The 18,584-nt window shown below is 38.2% G+C and overlaps 1 protein-coding gene across 1 annotated transcript in view; it reads right to left on the bottom strand.

Annotated features, from left to right (window-relative positions):
* SI (sucrase-isomaltase) overlaps positions 1-18,338 on the bottom strand; it is a 41,398-nt gene extending 23,060 nt beyond the window's left edge. The window contains 14 exon segments of the mRNA XM_062005294.1: positions 464-581; positions 1,172-1,256; positions 2,537-2,650; positions 3,509-3,628; positions 3,808-3,939; positions 4,780-4,905; positions 5,657-5,769; positions 6,364-6,463; positions 7,777-7,948; positions 12,372-12,523; positions 13,223-13,332; positions 13,415-13,535; positions 16,841-16,914; positions 18,215-18,338. Coding sequence (XP_061861278.1) covers positions 464-581; positions 1,172-1,256; positions 2,537-2,650; positions 3,509-3,628; positions 3,808-3,939; positions 4,780-4,905; positions 5,657-5,769; positions 6,364-6,463; positions 7,777-7,948; positions 12,372-12,523; positions 13,223-13,332; positions 13,415-13,535; positions 16,841-16,914; positions 18,215-18,338 — 1,661 coding nt within the window.
* Positions 18,339-18,584: the final 246 nt, after the last annotated feature.

The raw sequence follows: 18,584 nt of genomic DNA, 5'->3' as shown, positions 1-18,584 counted from the left end.
AGATGATTGGGCATCAATAGTTTTGTATAACCCCACTGGACATGTTCCTGTGCAACCTGATCTAGATGGGACCTGCTTTGGCAGGGAAGTTGGACTAGATGATCTCTAAAGGTCCCTTACAACCATTACTACCCATCTGTGATTCTATAAGATAGATTTACGCTGACTGACTTGCAATAATGATTCACTTCAAGGATGGAGATTCCTTTACTGTTAATCAGATGCATTTTAGCAAAGTTGAAGACATTAAATAATCTTACCATAGAGTTTTAACAACGAAAGTGTGGCTTTTACTTCCAACTTTCAGTAGTAGGTTTTGTGTTAGCTGCACTGGCTTAAAGGTAACATAGCATTTTCAAGGAACTGGGTTCCTTTGCAACAGAAATCTTGTGATGTTGTGGAAAATGCAGGTCATGTACTGTTCCAAAAACTTTTTGTAAAGATTTTAGGATGACTTCCTTACTTGCGTGTTGATAAGGCCATGGAATATCCATAGAGATTGTGGACATCATAGTGATTCCCCCACTTCTGCACTGCATCCATACAAAGTGTCTTGGAAAACATGACATTATCAAGAATACCTTCAATAAAGGAACACAAATATCACTTTTAAAGTACATTTTTATAATTAATATTTCCAATCCTTTTTAAATGCATATTCATAATATTCAAGCTCTTTTTTCTCTTCAATGTTTGCACTAAGGCCAGTATTACTTCTACAAAACAAAATCATTCTTGGCTGTTGGTTTGATTTATCTTTGCTCTGTGACCTTTTCTACTTTGTACTCATGCGAGGAAAAACTGAAAGCTCCACCCTAAATTTATGAATCATTATCTGACAACATGTTGGAAATGGTTACTTAAACCTACTAATACAGTGAACTCTGTTGAAGTTCTAGATACATCTCAAAAATTACTGATAGTGAACAATATCATTATATTATCAGAGTCAACAACAATATTCAGTTATAATTTGGAAAGGGAAACCAGCCAGTTGTATAAAAAACAGCTTTAACAAGGGCAAAATATACTAGCATTTTCTGTCAATAGCAATGTGCAAATCCCATAGATAAGAACTACACTAAAATTACTTTGCATCCTTGTAGCCAACTGCATGGAAATTCAAGAATGTTTTTTTATTTTACTTTCTGGTTAAAGCAGATGAACTTACTGGGAGTGAAAGGAGGATAATTTAAGTCATTCTGTCCACAACCATTTTTTGAGCCTTGAACAAAGTTAGATATTTCATTCATATCCTGAAAAGGTAAGATGCAGAGTGTAATGAAGTTTCCTCATGTGTGTTTTCCTAATAAAGTCTTAGGTTTTATTCTCTTGTACTTCAAGGAATAAATATCCTACACTGGAGCAGGGAAAGAATGTGAAGAGTCCTTTCCTCTAAGGAGGAAGAACTGACCAGAACACTCATTCCCTGCACTGCTGCTGTGAAGAGAAGGTGAAAAATTTGGGAGTGAAGTTACAAGTGGCAAGAAGTCAAGGGGTGAGAGTAGGTGCTATAAGATTTAGTTTTTTGGTTAATATCTCACCCTGTCCTTATCTCAACCCATGAATCTTTTGTTACATATTCTCTTCCTCGTCCAGCTGAGGAGTGATAGAGTGGCTTTCGTGTGCACCTGGTATCCAGCCAGAGTGAACCCAGCACACACATAGAAGGTCTATTTTGCCATACAAGTTAATTTAAGATTGTTATAGCTTTAAAAGTGTATGGCACAATGCTCAGTAGATTCTTATTATCTTACAAAATATTTCTTTTTAAGTACAGGAAGTAGGAAAATCACAAAAAGAATAAAGGGAAGAAAGTGCTGAATGGGGATTGAGAAGTTTTAAGTACAGATTTCCTTCAGGCATCCACTTTTAGAAGCCTTATTACAGATTATTCCTTTAAAAATATGGTCAATCAAAAAAGTTCAGCTGATTTCAGTGAACTGCACCCGAAATCCACTGTGCCAGATTGTCTTTTAGACCTTTTGTGGGAGAACCTGTCTAAGGAGCCTGATTTTTCCAAATCCTTATCTGAAATAACAATTGCAGGTTCACTAACTGGAAATCCCATGAGCTACTTGGAGCATAGATATTTAGACGATACACTACTGTTCATCAAATACTAAGACACTCCTGTACTTAGAGAAGCAAGATTTGGAGATCTGCATACCTGCTCAGTGAATGTGTGCTAAACAGGTTCTGAATGCACTGAGCAGGTATGTAGATCTCCAAATCTTGCTACTCTAAGAACAGGAATGTCTTAGCATTTGCCTTTAACAACTGTTCATTAACTGAAGCATTTTAAAATGTTACTGAGCATCTAAAAACTGAGACACTGATTGTTTAAATGCCATGATTAATGATTCAAATTAAATGTTAAAGTTCAAATTTGATTTGAAAATTCGACACAACAAAACCTGTCCATCCTGCACTGATTTTGGGTTAGTAATAATAAACATCCCTCTCAAACTGGATTTGATAAACATCTATCCTTGCCTATTTTTAAAAATAACAATGAAAATTCTGCATGACTTACAATCCAGATGCCATCATATGGCACTGTCTTATAAAACTCTTGGCATTCATTCACCCACCAGCTTGTGCAGTCTGGGTTGGTAAAATCTGGAAATACAGTTTCCCCTGGCCACACCTGCAAAATTAAAAGGGAAATAATGAATTACACTTTTAATAATATTGAAAAGAGTTCACAGAACCATAGAATAGCCCAGATTGGAAGAGTTCTTGAAAGATCATCCCGTGCCACCTTTCATAGGAACCCAGATGAAACACGCTGTCCAACCACACTTTGAAAACATCCAGTGATGGGGACTCTATAATGTCCCTGGGGAGGTTGTTCCAGAGATTGATTGTTCTCACCATAAAAAGTTTCTAGTGCAACTTGTACTCATTATCCCTTGTATTCCCCATGTGTTTCCTTGTGAACTCTGTACTTTCTCTCTGTTACCCTTTAAATACAGGAATACCATGATTATGTTCCCTCTGTGCCTTATCTAGGGAAAAAAGACCTAACTCCTTCAGTTCTTCCTAATAGAGCAGGTTCTACAGCCCTTTGATTATTTTCATGGCCCTCCTTTGGATATTCTGTCTGTCTGCCTCTTTTTTGAATTGTAGGGACCAGACATGGTACTTTGAGTGCAGCCTGACAAGTACCAAAGTAGAGTTGCATGATCACATCTGTTTCTCTGTTAGCCATGCCCTTGTGGATGAACCCTAGGATCCAATTTGCCTTTGTTACTGCAGTAGCAAACTGCTCTCTTGTGTTCAGCCTGTTGCCCACTTCATAGTTAACCATTGAGGGCAGTGTTAACATGATGCTCTGATGAAGACTTATCATATCCTAAGTGAGACTTTAGAAACTTACTTCCCACTGTCAGGTAATTTTACTGAAAGAAGCAACATAACAAAGTTTAAAAAGAGCCTGCTGCCCTAAATTAAACCATAACAGTTACAACACACCAAGTTCAAAATCATTTAAAAAAGTGATTACCTCCCCAACTAGTGTTGTTTGTCCATCTGATTCATTAATCCAGACTTTTTTGCTCTCTCCCCTGACATAGCTTTCATAAGGATTACCATCAACTAGATTTTGTGTGCTAATAGCAGGATCCTGAAAAAACGCACACAAAACAAACAGAAAATAAGATGGAAACAGGTTACATTCCATAAATTATTATGGACTACTAGACTATTAGGCAATAAGTGTAATATATAGACTAAGCAAAGTATAATGATGAATATTTATAATGATAATATTTACATGGGAAAAAGAAATAGTGAAATACTTACCAATATGATAATATATTTTTGTCCGTATTCATGCATATAAGATGCAAAATTAGGGAGATCTTGGAAATTCACTTTGTCATAAGTAAAATCTTTCTTTGCCTCCATATAATCAATATCAGTGATCTGAGCATCCTGAAAAAGAATGAAGTTCAGCTTTAACAGGAGAAGGGATATGTAAAGACTTTTATACATTAGTCACAATTAACACAATTTCTTCTGACAATTCCTACTTTTCCTTTAGTGAATTTACTGTTGGGGTTTTACTGCAGACAGTATGCTGTCAGGATAACTTACAAACAATGTGCATCTTATCTCATACTTACTGCCCTAATTAATGGTACTGACTCATTATTGTGCCTAAAAAGAGCTGCAACTAACATTAACAGAATTTAAGTGAATGTGTGTATTGGCATCCTTTCAAATACCCCCTGGACATGTGGCTATTTCACTGTAGCTGCCTGTCTTCAAGAACTATCCCTTTAAATTCAACTACTTCTTCCTGAACTCTTAGCTTAACATTAGGGTGCTTTTACTCTATTTGAGCCATCAGGCTAAAGTAATCTGAAATCTAATTAAAAAATTTAATTGTATGTTACCTTTGGCTGTCAATTAAGTGTAATATGTGGTTCCATAACTGTCCATGGGACATTAAAAAAACAATTAATGAATTAGATAACATGAGAAAATAAGTAGATATAGTTGGAAAATATACCTGGAAAAGCATTGCAATAAAGTGCTCAAATTAAACTTACTGCCATTAAATCCCACCATGTTCCACATTCTGATAATGAGTCTACTCTTACAATGCACAAAACCCGTTTGACACCAGAAGCCTATATATTAGAAATGTACTCATTCGTTTCATATCAGTTTAAATTAGTTGCGGAACACCATGGGCAGAATCTCCGGTTCATTTGTCCTGCAGAGCTCTACCTTCACAGGGTTGCTGTCCTCCTCAAACTCCATACTTACATAAGGGAGTCCAATTGCCCTGTTTCTCTCCACAACTGTCTTCACCTCTTGCAGAGAGCCGTAGTTCCAGCGGCTCAGCTGGAAGCCCAGGCTCCAGTAGGAGGGCATCATTGGCAGTCCCACAAGCTGCAGGTTGAGAGCAAAGATACCACACACCATCAGTGGACAACATATGTGTCACCTCACTGCCTATTTCCCTAAATCCATATTCCTCAAAACTATTTGAACAGTATCCAGTAAGCTGAGTGTGTGAAATGAACAGCCCACTCCCAAATGCAATATTTCTTTATGGTTTTTAATATTTGAATAAATACAGATATTTTGGGACAATGACCTTTGTTTAAACTGGCACTGAAACCTTAGTGAAGTACAAAATATATCGGTGATACCTTATGACCACTTGCAAGCACATTAATCTACCTTATAATATTGACATATGAATAGAAATTTGTTCTTATAACAAGAATAAGCCCCAACAAGGAGCATAAACTATTCTACATAGACCATCTCTAGCTTCAATGACTACTGTGTAAATCAATCAGGGCATACAGAGTGGTGAATTTAGTAGCTATGGACTTCTTGGACCTGGAGCTTCTACATCATCTGTTCTCCAGCATCTCCATCAAAAGTAGTGTTCAAGTTTCAACTGCCAATAACAGGTCAGTTAAACCTATCTGCAGCCCATCTTAACCCCAGCTCCCTGTGACTGATAACAAGTAGTCACATTAGTTACATACTAACATTTATTCTTAGTTATACTGTCATGTAAAGTGAAGACAAACTGTCATATAAAAGGGCAAAAAAACGCAATCCACAAAAAAAATTCCAAATGCTTTCAAAAACCTGTTCAATACATAATCTTTCTAGCTGAAGTTACCTGCAGATACTCCTGGACTACTTGCTCTGGAGTGTTCCCCAAGACAATATAGAAATCAAGGATCCCGCCAATGGTTCTGTAGGTCACTGCTGGAGCAGGCTGCACCACAAACTCTGTACAAAACAAATTCTGGATACCACCTAATTCTAAAATAACTTTGTAATTTTCTAACTGAATATTAGAAACATTACTTAAGAAACAAGCCACAGAACAAAAATACCCAAGGAATGCAAAATCATCAATTGAACTTGCAATGAAGAGGAAAAGTATTTAGAAGAGTCTTCTAAACATCCACATTTCCATTCCTTTACATCTACAGAGAAGATAACTACAAGAAATCCAATATCTCGACCTTTTGTCTTGACATTTTTGGTACAATTTTCCAGGCTCAAGGGATATGAAGAGATCTGTATATATATACATATATATGTATGCTTATCTAAAGAGACTAAAAGGCATTTACTTTCCACTACTGCCCACTCCCGATTTAGACTTTGATTCCAGTGTCCTGCATATCTACACAGAGCTGCTCAGGCTTTGGATAGGCTTTCTGAACCTCAGGTTTCAGTGCAATCTTCATGTGAAATGAGCTTTGATTATTGCTTATGTCACATATCCTGAACAATACAATTTCAATCCCAATCCAAAAGATCATTTTAAACAATATTGAACTGTAATGTTCAGAGCTATATAGAAAGCTTTCTTACCCATGGCATTGCTATTCATTAGGAAAACACCAAAAGATGCTCCAGAGCTGTCTTCCAAACACAGGAAGAAAGTTTGAACTCCATATAAGTTATGCATGTCCTTAAAGAACAATAAAAGGGGCTAATTAAAACCTAGTAACAGTACCACAAGTAGAACTTGAAACTTCTCAAAAGACAACAAACAAAACAACCAAAAATCTTGACACTTTCCTACATTTCTGTTTTCTCTTTCCTATCATCATTCTCCTTTATGAGAACATCTTCCACTAAAACAAAAGTTTCTTCAGAGAACACAAGCAAGCAGGTATGATGGATCTTCAGGCAAGGCTGTCTATAATGCAGTATTATTTCTGGGTGATATATATGCACATCAAGAGAACAACAGAGCTTGAAGGGTATTTTCATCATCTTTCATCATAGATTAGATTTTACATCTAATCCATATTTCTATTAATCCTGCAAGGTAATATTTTTTATGTCTAATCTATGGAAATGAGAGAATACCTTGATTATTTATTTCCTATCTAGTGTTTTAGCTCCCATTATTATTAGCAACAAAAAACTTCAACAATTGTTGTAATAGTTGTGCTTCTTCCCCTGCAAAAGAAAACTCAGATCACATCAACAAGAAATAGAACTTAAGCAACTTTAAGTTAGCCTAACTTATTTCTGTTGTAAGTTTATCTTAATGAGTCTACACTCCACAGAGCCACTCAGGTAAGAACTATGATCAAGCAAGAGAAGATAGGGAGAAGGTGTTTCAAGGTAAGGGATACAAATCCAAATTTTTAATGAATTACATGCAGTCATCTCACCCTGTTATTATAGCTCCTATTTCAGAAAAACAGAGGTACTCTCTCAAAGGAAAGCAAATAAGTTGTTGCTTTATGAAACTGAAGTAATAGTAACAAATAGCCTTACAATTATCAGAAGATGGATGTCCTTGAAATAATTTTGGAAAGAGACAGTCATACAAACTAGAGAAACAAACAACTGCTCATAGACGTACTTTATCTTGTAAAGACATGACTCTTAAAGAGAACTTTCCCATCATATGCTGAGCTACAAAGGCGTTAACTGAGGAAGCAACTGTCATCTGTACTAAATGCTGCACCCAGCAATGCATTTGGACATATTATTTATTTGCTTTATCGGTAGACACTGAGGATTCTCATATATTAATGTTTATCAAATAGTGTTCCACTGCATATCAACACAAAAATAAAAATATTTACAAAAACCTGTTCCTCAGGGATCTTTCATCATTACCATCTCACTTTTAATAACAGTACACAGTGCCTGACAAGTCTTTGGGGAAAGACTCAATGGATATTATTAATGCATGTCCTGCATAATCAGAGTGGATTACAGAAGTCATCTGCAATTAAAGAGATGTAATAAAACCAATCTTACTCCATAGGGGCCAGTATCCCTGCTGAACAGGGGCCAGGTTTTCCAGTTAACATCGTGTCGGTACTGCTTGTGCACATGCTCTCCCACACCATAAATGTTGGTGCTAGGTAGCTTGATTGAGAGCTGTAGAAACTGGTCAGCATACTGGAGGGGTCCTATGGTAGTATCAAACCTGAGGAAACAATTTAAAAGAAAAAAGGTATTTTACCAAGAAATGTTACAGTAATTGTTTCTGCTACTGCAGGTTCAGATTTGCAGCCAATGACCTGAAGATGAAGGAGGTAGGATAGGGCAAGATAGGACCACAGTCACCCTGGTACTGGCAACCAGGTGAGTGGTGCCTACTGATCATATAGAAACTCCTCATACAAGTGGCCCATTTACTATCAGAGGAACATTTGCGCTTCTCTCTTCCACCAAAGTTTTCCACCCTGCATCTCTTGTACTGGGTCCCAAATCCATTCTGACCACTCATTGCAACGGGGCAGATGGAAGATTTCTGTGGGTGGAGAGAAACACAAAAATAATCCACTCCATCAGATTTTTTAAATCAATTGTAGCTTTTGCTTGCCAGGGAAAGTGAATAAGACCTGCTCTTGGGTCCTGCTGGGCTAGTCACTACAGGGAGAGGCAGGCTATGACTATGTACTGGCTCTCAAATGAACCGAGTGTAGATGAGTGCAGATTAAAGTAGTAATGTGATCCTCAGCATGGGTCAGATCTCATTTGATGGCTATCACATCTCCTGTGGCAAACTCTGCATAAAGCAGCTGCAAAGCTTTTTAAGGAACACGAAGTTGGTGCTGTTGAAAATAAATACAGGGACTACTGTACAAACACAACAAACCTGAGATCAATATTCCTCCTTTATATCTGTTAGCAAAACACACAGTAAAAGTCAATTTCATTAATAAAGTTTCTTCCGTTCATTTAATTTTGCACTTTTCACCACTCCCTTTTGTTACAGACAAACAGTTCCTGTTTCAAACAAAGACTGAGTTTGAAACAATTTCACTCCTTATTTTTGAGGAGAGGACTCCAGAAACAGCGGGGAGATCTGAGTGTTGCTGAGGCAGAGAACAACAGGAGGCAGCTCACTCAAGACACAGGACTTTTGTTGATTTCCTATCCTTCCATTAGCTCTGCTGAGATGTTGTAGCTGTAATGGTGAACCAGATTCTAGGCTCCCTTGACAAGCAAAGATACAGATTGTTACCCTGCTTGCCATCTTTTAGGATGCCAAAAAGTCTTCATCAGGCACCCTTCTTCCTGATGGATGGAGGAGATCATCCATAGAGATCTTTTTCACAACCAGGTGTGGGCACAACACACCACTCAAATGTGGATATTCCTATTGTGTGACAAGAACACTGGGATTTTGGTCACATTTATCTTGGCAACACGATTAAATGTCTCCCTAAGAAGCCAAGTGCACCAAAATGTTTGAACCACTGTGTGTTCATTTTCCTCTCTAATTTCTCATATTTTAAACATTTCCAGTTGATCCCTATCTGCAAGTAGTTTCCACCAATCCTCACTGCTTAAATGGAACAATCAGGAATAGAACATAATTGGGAGATAAACCAGATTTAAAGTAGAGCAACTGGAAGGAAGTTGTTTCTATGATTTGAAATTTATCCTCAGCTTAATTAAATGAAGGTCTTAGAGATCTGCAGAAATACACTCTTTCCTGGAAAATTGAAAAAATAACTGACTTTGAGACAGTAAACAATCTCCATGGGTACTAGTATCATGCATGATTTCAAAGCAGTATGCTTTTATCTATTCACTTTATGTAGTTTTAATGAGAAACTCTTTTTACAACTGTATTTTTATGTGATATTTGAGATATTCAACAGTCATGACGTCCAGTCGTATTCAAATAACAGTCACGCTATAGGGGAGAGTAACGTAACAACTTTCTCTTGACTTTGTATAAATTCAGATACGTTAATTTTAAGGCACTTTGTCCCTTCAAATGTGTTAGTGTGTGACAACTACATTTATCACTGTATGTCATTATCAGCAAAATCTTTTATGCATAAAGAAGCCCTCAAACAAAAATACAATGCATTTGTGGCTACAAACACAGCACAAAACCAGAGGAATTTGGGCTTGCTCCCGTTTCAATATGCTCATTCTACATTTCTTTTTTTTTGTTTTCAGTTAAAAATACTGATACTTGAGAGAATCTTCATAGGTCCAGTCCTCATCTGATGTATTTCTGTCCAGTTTTAATCATTTCAAGGACTATCTGCCCATCTGCTCACAAACTGCACTGAAACCTGCTTTTGAGGAGGCAGGAGGTCTGTACTTGGGAAGCTATGCCAAACTTTCAGCTTTTCTTGCAAATAATGGTGATAATGGGTCAGTCAGAATTCAGCTCTTTGGGGGAGCTCAAGTGTAACAAATCACAATGGAAGGCCACAGGCTTTATAACTACCTGGATAATTAGAGGGTTTGTGATGAACTGTAATAACACATTGGTCCTCGCTCCTCATTTTCCAAAGAGGTCTACCTTTCACTTAGTTGTTTAAGAGTTAGGGGAGAGCACTCAGTCTGTGGAAATAAACTTAGCAAGGATTGTTCTCTGAGGGGCTGCTCTTGGCCCGCTCTAACAACAGCTTTATGACACTCTAACTCAGAGTTAAGCATTGTTATGGGTTTTTTTTCTTTAGAGACAGAAAATGCAACCCCTTTGATCAAACCAAACAAAAGCCTCAGGAAAATGCAAACAATCTTCCAGAGCATGGTTCTAACATAGTTCTGTAACCAACTAGGTTTCTTATTCCCCCTCCACATACTTGTTTAATCAGTCATGCACAACTGAGTATACCAAGTCCATCTTTTGTGCTCTCTATAATTGCAAATCAATCATTATAGAGCATTCTAAGCAAGGAAATAATACTAATAAGAGCACAAAAGTAACCTCTAATTAATTAAAGTTGAAGTGCTGATAATCCAAGTGGCTTGGCACTCTGACAGGTAATCATTCTTGGACCGAATTAATAAGCATATTCACTCTGACACTTCCTCTTTCTAATGGGTCTTAAAGCCAGGCTGTTAGGTTGGTAGGTTTGTTTTATATAGTTAGTTTTAAAACCCAAATGAGATGAAGGCATGCAATGTACAAGCCCATCAAGTATTTTACCTACAGTATTGCATGACCAGCTTATCAATGGCTTGCACCAGCTAAGGTGTAACCAGGTTTTGGTGATTTAGGGTTTCAGCATGATTGTGACAAATGAGATAACCAATGCAATGAAGTGTTCCCTTGTGGTTTAAAGCTCTGGCAAGGAGTCCTTCAGATAATAAAAATTAAACAAAATAGCAGTCTTTGCCCAACTCTCAAGCTGGTCGAGATCCGCTGAATGGCAGCACAGCCTTCTGATGAATCAGCCAGTCCTCCCAGTTTGGTGTTATCAGCGAACTTGCTGAGGGTACACTCTGGATGACGGGACAGACGTCAGCAAGTTCTCTGATGACACCAAACTGGGAGGACTGATTCCCCAGAGGCTGTGCTGCCGTTCAGTGGGATCTCAACCAGCTTGAGAGTTGGGCAGAGAGGAACCTCATAAGATTCAACAAGGACAAGTGCAGAGTCCTGCATCTGGGAAGGAGCAACCCCACACACCAGGACAGGCTGGGGATCAAACTGCTGAAGAGTAGCTCTGCACAGAGAGGCCTGGGAGTCCTGATTGATAATAAGCTAAATATGAGCCAGCATGTGCCCTCGTGACCAAGAAGGCCAATGGCATCTTGGGATGCACCAAGAAGAGTGTGGCCGGCAGGTCAAGGGAGATTCTTCTCTCCCTCTGCCCTGCTGAGGCCTCATCTGGAGTCCTGTGTCCAGTTCTGGGCTCCTCGGCTCAAGAGGGACAGAGAACTGCTGGAGAGAGTCCAGCACAGGGCCACCACAATGCTGAGGGGCATGAAACATCTTTCGTATGAGGAAAGGCTGTGGGAACTGGGGCTGTTTGGTCTGGAGAAGAGGAGAATGAGGGGAGATCTTATTAACATTTACAAATATCTAAAGGATGAGAGGCAGGAGGCTGGGACATCCCTTTTTTCTATAGTAGCTAGCAACAGGACAAGGAGTAATGGGATGAAGCTGGAACACAAAAAGTTCCATTTAAACATAAGAAAAAACTATTTTCCTGTTCAGGTGAGGGAGCCCTGGCACAGGCTGCCCAGAGGGGTTGTGGAGTCTCCTTCCTTGGAGGGCTTCAAGACCCGCCTGGACATGTTCCTATGTGACCTGATCTAGGTGAACCTGCTTCTGCAGGGAGGTTGGACTAGATGATCTCTAAAGATCCCTTCCAACACCTACCATTCTGTGATTTTATGATTCTATGACATTGAGGGTGAACAGAGTCAGACTTAAAACCTTTTACACTGAGTTCTCTATATCACAGAAATTGTTTCCAAAGCCCTTGCAGAACATTCATCAGTCAAAAGAAGAGATGTAGATTGTGTGTCCACAAGGGCACCTCATAGATGACATCTTGGACATACATTGCTTGCATGGCAACATGAGCTTTCCAGTAAAGCAAATAACATCCATGTCACTCATTAAAAGCATCAACATTACTTACAGCACTTTGCCGTTGCTCACTCTGGTCACCACAATGCCAAAGGGATTCTCCTTCACCTCCACTTTATAGTTTAAATTGGAAGCTGCAGATCCAGTGAAAGTTTGCACATGCTCATGAGGGACTTCAAATCTTTGTGCATTTGGATCAGTTATCTGCATGTATTTAAACAACAGAAGTGTTGAGTCTTTAAAAATACTGTCTACTGTAAACATCTTCCAGTGGTAACATAATTCTGACAAAGTAATCCCATTCCTGCCCAGTCTCCTCTTCTGCCTTCACTGATATGCACTTCTAACTTTCATCATTAATTTTCAACCGTTTCCCTCATAATAAGTGACCCTGTGTTTCCCTGTCTCAGTAGGAACCCACCACAAGAGGAAAGTATCCTACAGAAGCAGCTCTGTTCAGCTCCAGAGCCCATCAATAGTTCTCATTTGTGGAATGGACCGTTGAGTTTTCCATAGAAAACAAAAGTCAGTGGAAGAGCTAATGTTGTGTGTCAAAATGATTGAGGGATATGGCCAGGAAATCGATAAAAAGGGAGTAAATACATTTAGCCCCCAAACTTTCCTAGGATGAGAAAAAAAAAAAGGTAGGTAATATAAAAGCTGAGCTTTTCAAAGATTTCAGGAACTTTTCATGCAGAAATCCCACTGTGCTAAACACTTGTTAACCCGATGCATTGGAACGGCAGAGAGGGCAAAGAAAGGAGGAGCTGAGCACTTCAGTGGAAGTCATGGGAATGCATCAGAGGATTAATACAGCCCTCCTAACCTCACTGCACAGTAACAGCCAGCCTGAAATCTTGCACAGAACATCAGCCTTAAAATAGCATAGAAAAAAAGATGAACCTTGAACCGGAAACGATTTGATGTCTGATACTCTCCCGTGAGGAGGACAGTGCTGATATCATTTCCAAAGAGGGAAGGTGATGGCAGCCTTGTTAACGTAGCCTCAAATCCTTGGGACAAAAATACATTGTTACTGTGTGGTATCAGACACTGGCACATGCATAAATTTGGGGGGCTCAGCCTGCAGCTTACCTGCCTGAGTTGATCTTGTTTTCCCATTCACTTTGTACCCATGGTTTGAAGAGAAAAAACACCAGGGCACACTGGTATCACTCTGAGGACTCCAGCAGCAGCCACGTAGGTTACAAGTGTTCTGATTCAAGGAAATGAGGAGCACAAATGAGTTGATTTTGCACAAATATATGCCCTACACTGAAACGGTTAAAATGCACATGGAATATATTTTACTCCAAACACCAAAGACCTAAATAATATTCAAAATCTGATCAACTCTTTCTCTGAAACTCCATTGAGTGGATTCAATAGCACAGAATACACTGCAGATTAAGGATTTTTTTTTGTTTCAGCATAGAAACTTGCTTATTAGACATTTATTCTTTCTTAAAACCACAAGATCTGCAGGCAAAATGAACATGTACAAAGAGTAATTAAAACACTGGAGCTGTGGCAGTTACAAGTCACAGACAGATGTAGTGTTTGACCAAAAGTTACACACCAAAGTTGGAGTGACAGTTATACTTGGCTTAAGATTTGACAAACATCTGTTTATACATGCTGATCAGTTATGCCCATGTAGATATTTAATATCTAAATTTGAATGTAATTTTACAATATCAGACATGTTGAGATTGCTTCTGCAGAACGCTAAATTGAGATTAAATCAACATTTTCATTCCTTCAAAGTGTAAATAAACCTATTGTTTAAAACATCTACTGCAGGTCTACTGTTCATGCCATTTTCCTTCACATCAATCCAAAAATCAATGTAATTCCTTAGACTGTGAAAAATCCATGCTCATGTTCCACATTCTCAGTTTCCACCATGAGATCCTTATTTCCTATTTTATAAACTGTTTCAGAGTAAACGAGAAGTAGCACCAATCCCTTCCAAGACTCCATAGGTCACAGCTTTGCTCCCTTACTTTGTTTTGTTTCCCTAATACACAGGGGACTATCCTAAATACATAAGAAAGAGTTGCTACCTACATCCTATTATCCCTTCCTATGCTTTGCAATGCAGAATAGCTTGTGAAACAGATATTCCTAAAGCCTAGTGATTCAAGCATCTGTTTCCAACTTCATAAGCATTTGTCCCAGCTACTTCTCATGAATACTTGCTGACTATTTTCAGCAGTTGCTTTACAGTCCAGTGATACTCTTCTAGCTAGATCTTATTCTAGTGGATTTGTAAGCTACAGCTCTGTATTTTTGCAGCACATTGAGCTTCCTTCACAAGGCAATAAACAGAGAAGTGTAAGGTTGGTTGACACTGGGAAAGGAGTGGAGTTCATGGAAAGACACTAGAGAAGCTGTTGTAAAAACTATCCTTTTGTGTAAATAAAGATGCTAGCTGATCACTGCCTCTGAGCTATAAAATGAGTGTAATAGATACCAATACTCAATAAAGCCAAAGAGGAAGTCAAAACTTGGTTAGCAATAATCCTGGATACAAGGAAACAGTTTATACTGGAACATAAACAGTATGAGATAGCTTTTTAACATTGAACACCAAGGATTAAATTCACAAATTGCCTATATGCTGAATTCAAACGTTTCTCATATGTGCACTCAAACAAACCTCCGCCAGCAGGATATTTTGGGAAAAAGTACAGGAACCAAACCAAAAACAGCAGCACATCCTTCCCCCAGGATTTCAGAGCTATCAGTCCAATGACAGACTACAATACCTCTGGTTATGGTAGTTCATTTTTTACCATTGCATTCCTCTTGTCTAATCAAACTTCATGGCAATTCTCCACCGTAGGGAATAGTTAATAAATTCCCACTTTCTTTTAGCATATCTATTTTCATCTACCCCTTGATCAGTTAATAAATATCTATTTCCTTTCCGTACTTCTATCCTCTGCAATTCTAATCATTTTCTGCCTTCATCTAGGACATCTTCAGTGAATTAAGAAATCAAGACAGACATTAACCTGCTACATAAGCCTAGGTAAATCATCATTCTCTCTGATAGTCTTTGTTCTGAAAACCATTAATGGAAAGCACTACAGAAGTGTAATGTTATTCTAAGCATGTACTTGTACTTTTACAGCTCTGCTGGTTGATCTATTAGAATAGCTTAAAGAAGGACAGCCAAAACACTTCCAGGAGAAAATATATACAGGAAAGAATGGACACACTGGGGTGGGAGTCTGGCTTGTGTCAGGAAAGCAGTTAGCAGCTTTTGTTGGGCACAGGTGAAAGGTGATATTTACCTCTAATCCTGTGAAACTGCTGCCTGATCTTCACTAAGAACAGATGTGGGAATCATTCATTTTACCTCTCATTCCAGAGCAGGTACCCTAATGTTCAAATTTGAATCTGGCTTTGTTTTTCTTCTGGGATCTATAATGTGATCATCTTCAAGGGCAGACTTACAAGAAGGCATACAATTGCAACCAGAGCAGAAGTATTTCCTCCTCACTGTATGATGAGTGCAGAACTTAATGTGAGGTGACTGGTTCAAAGGTAGTAATTAAAGATTAAAGTGATCTGCATGATTACTCCTACTGTGGTGTGAAGGAACCAAAAGAGTAGAGGAACAGGCTATGAGCTGAGCCTTTGCTAACCCAATAACTCTCAAGTCTTAATTGAGCTCTACAATACAACAAAACTCAGAGCATGATGGAAGCTTTAACAACTAGAATTTCTGGAATTAAACTGAGAATTTCCTCAGAGTTTGAGACAGGTGGTAAATGTTTTCCCATACCCTGGTGAATGACATAACCATCACACATCATAATATACTCACTATTTCTTTCAGCTAAGCTCCTCCCCCAAACCAAAAAAAAGATGCCAGCCATCCACCAGCTTCCGTTAGAAAATGAGACCATCCATCATAAAGATGAAAAACAATAGTGATAATAAAAACAAACAGCCTTTCCAGACAGACCACTACAAAACTCTTCTCAATGTGAGAACATTGAAAAATTAAGACGATACTTATCACTGTGAAACTGAACTGATAGATTCTTAAGCCAAAAGGTCATTTCTAAACACAACTCTCTCTCAGATAAGACATCTGGGTAAAGTGCATCTTCATCTGCTATTTCTGAACTACTATAAATGCTAGTACTTAACTATCAATAAAAAGAAACTGTCCAGACAAAGTTATTGAAAGTGAAGAGTGACTTATTTAACTGCTTGATGTCTTTCTACCTATCTCAAAATCAAACTGCTGAGGAGTACTTTGGCGGAGATCTTCAATCTTTGACAGCAAACTGTTATGGTTGCTAAAAAAATCAGAACTTCTGTCAATGGGCCAAAATGAATTAGAGGGGTTACACTTCCCTGCAAAGTGTTCAGGCAATCACAGATTTAAACAGGTCAAGAAAACAACTGGTATAGTAGAAACAAGTTAATATTTTCTTCATGAAGCATAAGGTTTTATGGGATAAAATGTATTTTCTATTTTTTTCTAGGATGCTTTCAGACCTTTGTTGCTACTTGATCCGGGATGCAGTCGATTCTCTCGGCTATTAATATGTTTGGACATTCTGCTGAAAATTCTGTAAAGGAAGCAAATGAATGGCTTATTAGCAGCATTTCCAAAATGCAGGAACAACATGCTTACCTCTAAACTCACTAACTGCTTCTCCTGTCTGTTTCACACCATCCTGAAACCCTAACCTTTAATACAGATTAAAATGAGTATAAACTACTGCTAGTGTGATTTATTTTTACCTTGTACACCACTATTTCAGATAAAGGTAGGACAATTTCACTTTAAAGTTTTTCAACATATGTGTGACATTGATAGGTTTATTTCTTAACGTATACATTGATGTAGTTTTCAGTCAGTTGTACAGCTCCATAGACATTGCTTTTTGTGAAAATACATGCCAAATTAAACTTGGAAGGACTTTTTCTAAATTATGTTGTGCTGCAGTTCTGACAGATGTTCCTTCAACTGAAATACTGTTCTTGCATGGCAGTCCACATTGAAGCATCAGGTAAAAGCACCTTAAAAGTCCATTAAAATGCTCCATTAGATCAGGTGTGTCTGCCTGAATTGACCTCTTGGTTGACAAAAGCGTACCTGATAGCTGTTTTCAGTTTCTCTCAACACCGAACGTTACTTTATGTGTATTTTGGAATATAATGTAAATGTTTGAAATGACAACTATGAAGAGTAAACATCTTGTCTCAGGATGAGATGTACACAAATACATGTACTCTGCAAGGTGTACACTTATGCTTTTTGCTCAGGCAGACTATTGCTCACCTTGTGACAGAAACAGGCAGCGAATCCAAAGATGATAATCTATATGGGCAGTTTTAGTAAAACATCAAAGTACTTATTTCATATAAGCAACTTTTCTCTTTTTGTCCATCTTTGGAGGACAGGATAATATTTTTTTTTCAGGATAATAAATTCTGAGTCACACTGTTTATTTAGGGTAGGGGAGTCACCATACTTAGAGATATTAAAAAGACATATAGAGTAAGCACTGATATGGTTTAGTGATGGACTTGATGAGGTGATTGGTTGGACTGAATGATCTTAAAGGTCCTTTCCAACTGCAATGTTTCTATGATTTTATTATCTACAGGAAGGATTGACCATGATTCACTTTTGAGTGGTAAGAACATAACAGTAACACTGACAGTCAGTACTTTACAGTGTTTTCCTCTCCCTTCCTTGAATGTCCACATTCTCAAAAAGCCTGAATCCAGCAGGGATAGAAATGATGTCCAGTTGGTTCCTAAAGTTCTGTGGCATTTATAAAAAATCTCATCAAGCAGAGCTGAGCAGCTCCCACTCAGGATCTTTGCTCTGGTCCTACCAGAGCAAAGGAAAGCACTTACCTGTAGTTTTGACTGCAGATTGTCCTGTTGCTACAAGTACAATGAGGACACAGCTTATAATAACCATCAGGCAGAAAAGGAAAATCAAGGTGACTTCCAGCCCACTGAGATTTCTCTTGCCCATCTAGACCCAGAGAAACACCATTAGTAAAAGGCAAGCACAAGTAACAGCTTTGATAAGTCTATACATTACATTACTGATGTATTCAAACTGCAACATTTATAAATTATTTAGGTTTTAAAGCATGTCTCCTAATCCTGGGGTTTAAATAAAACACTCCTGAAAGACTATGTGCAATAAATCTCTCATTTAGGGTAATTCACACAACGCAAATTATTGCATAATTACAGTAGTAGGCAAACACTGAGA

The sequence above is a fragment of the Colius striatus genome, chromosome 12, assembly GCF_028858725.1.
Source record: "Colius striatus isolate bColStr4 chromosome 12, bColStr4.1.hap1, whole genome shotgun sequence".
Lineage (NCBI taxonomy): Eukaryota > Metazoa > Chordata > Aves > Coliiformes > Coliidae > Colius > Colius striatus.
The sequence above is the reverse complement of the archived record's forward strand: the minus strand, read 5'-3'. Positions and strand labels throughout refer to the sequence as shown.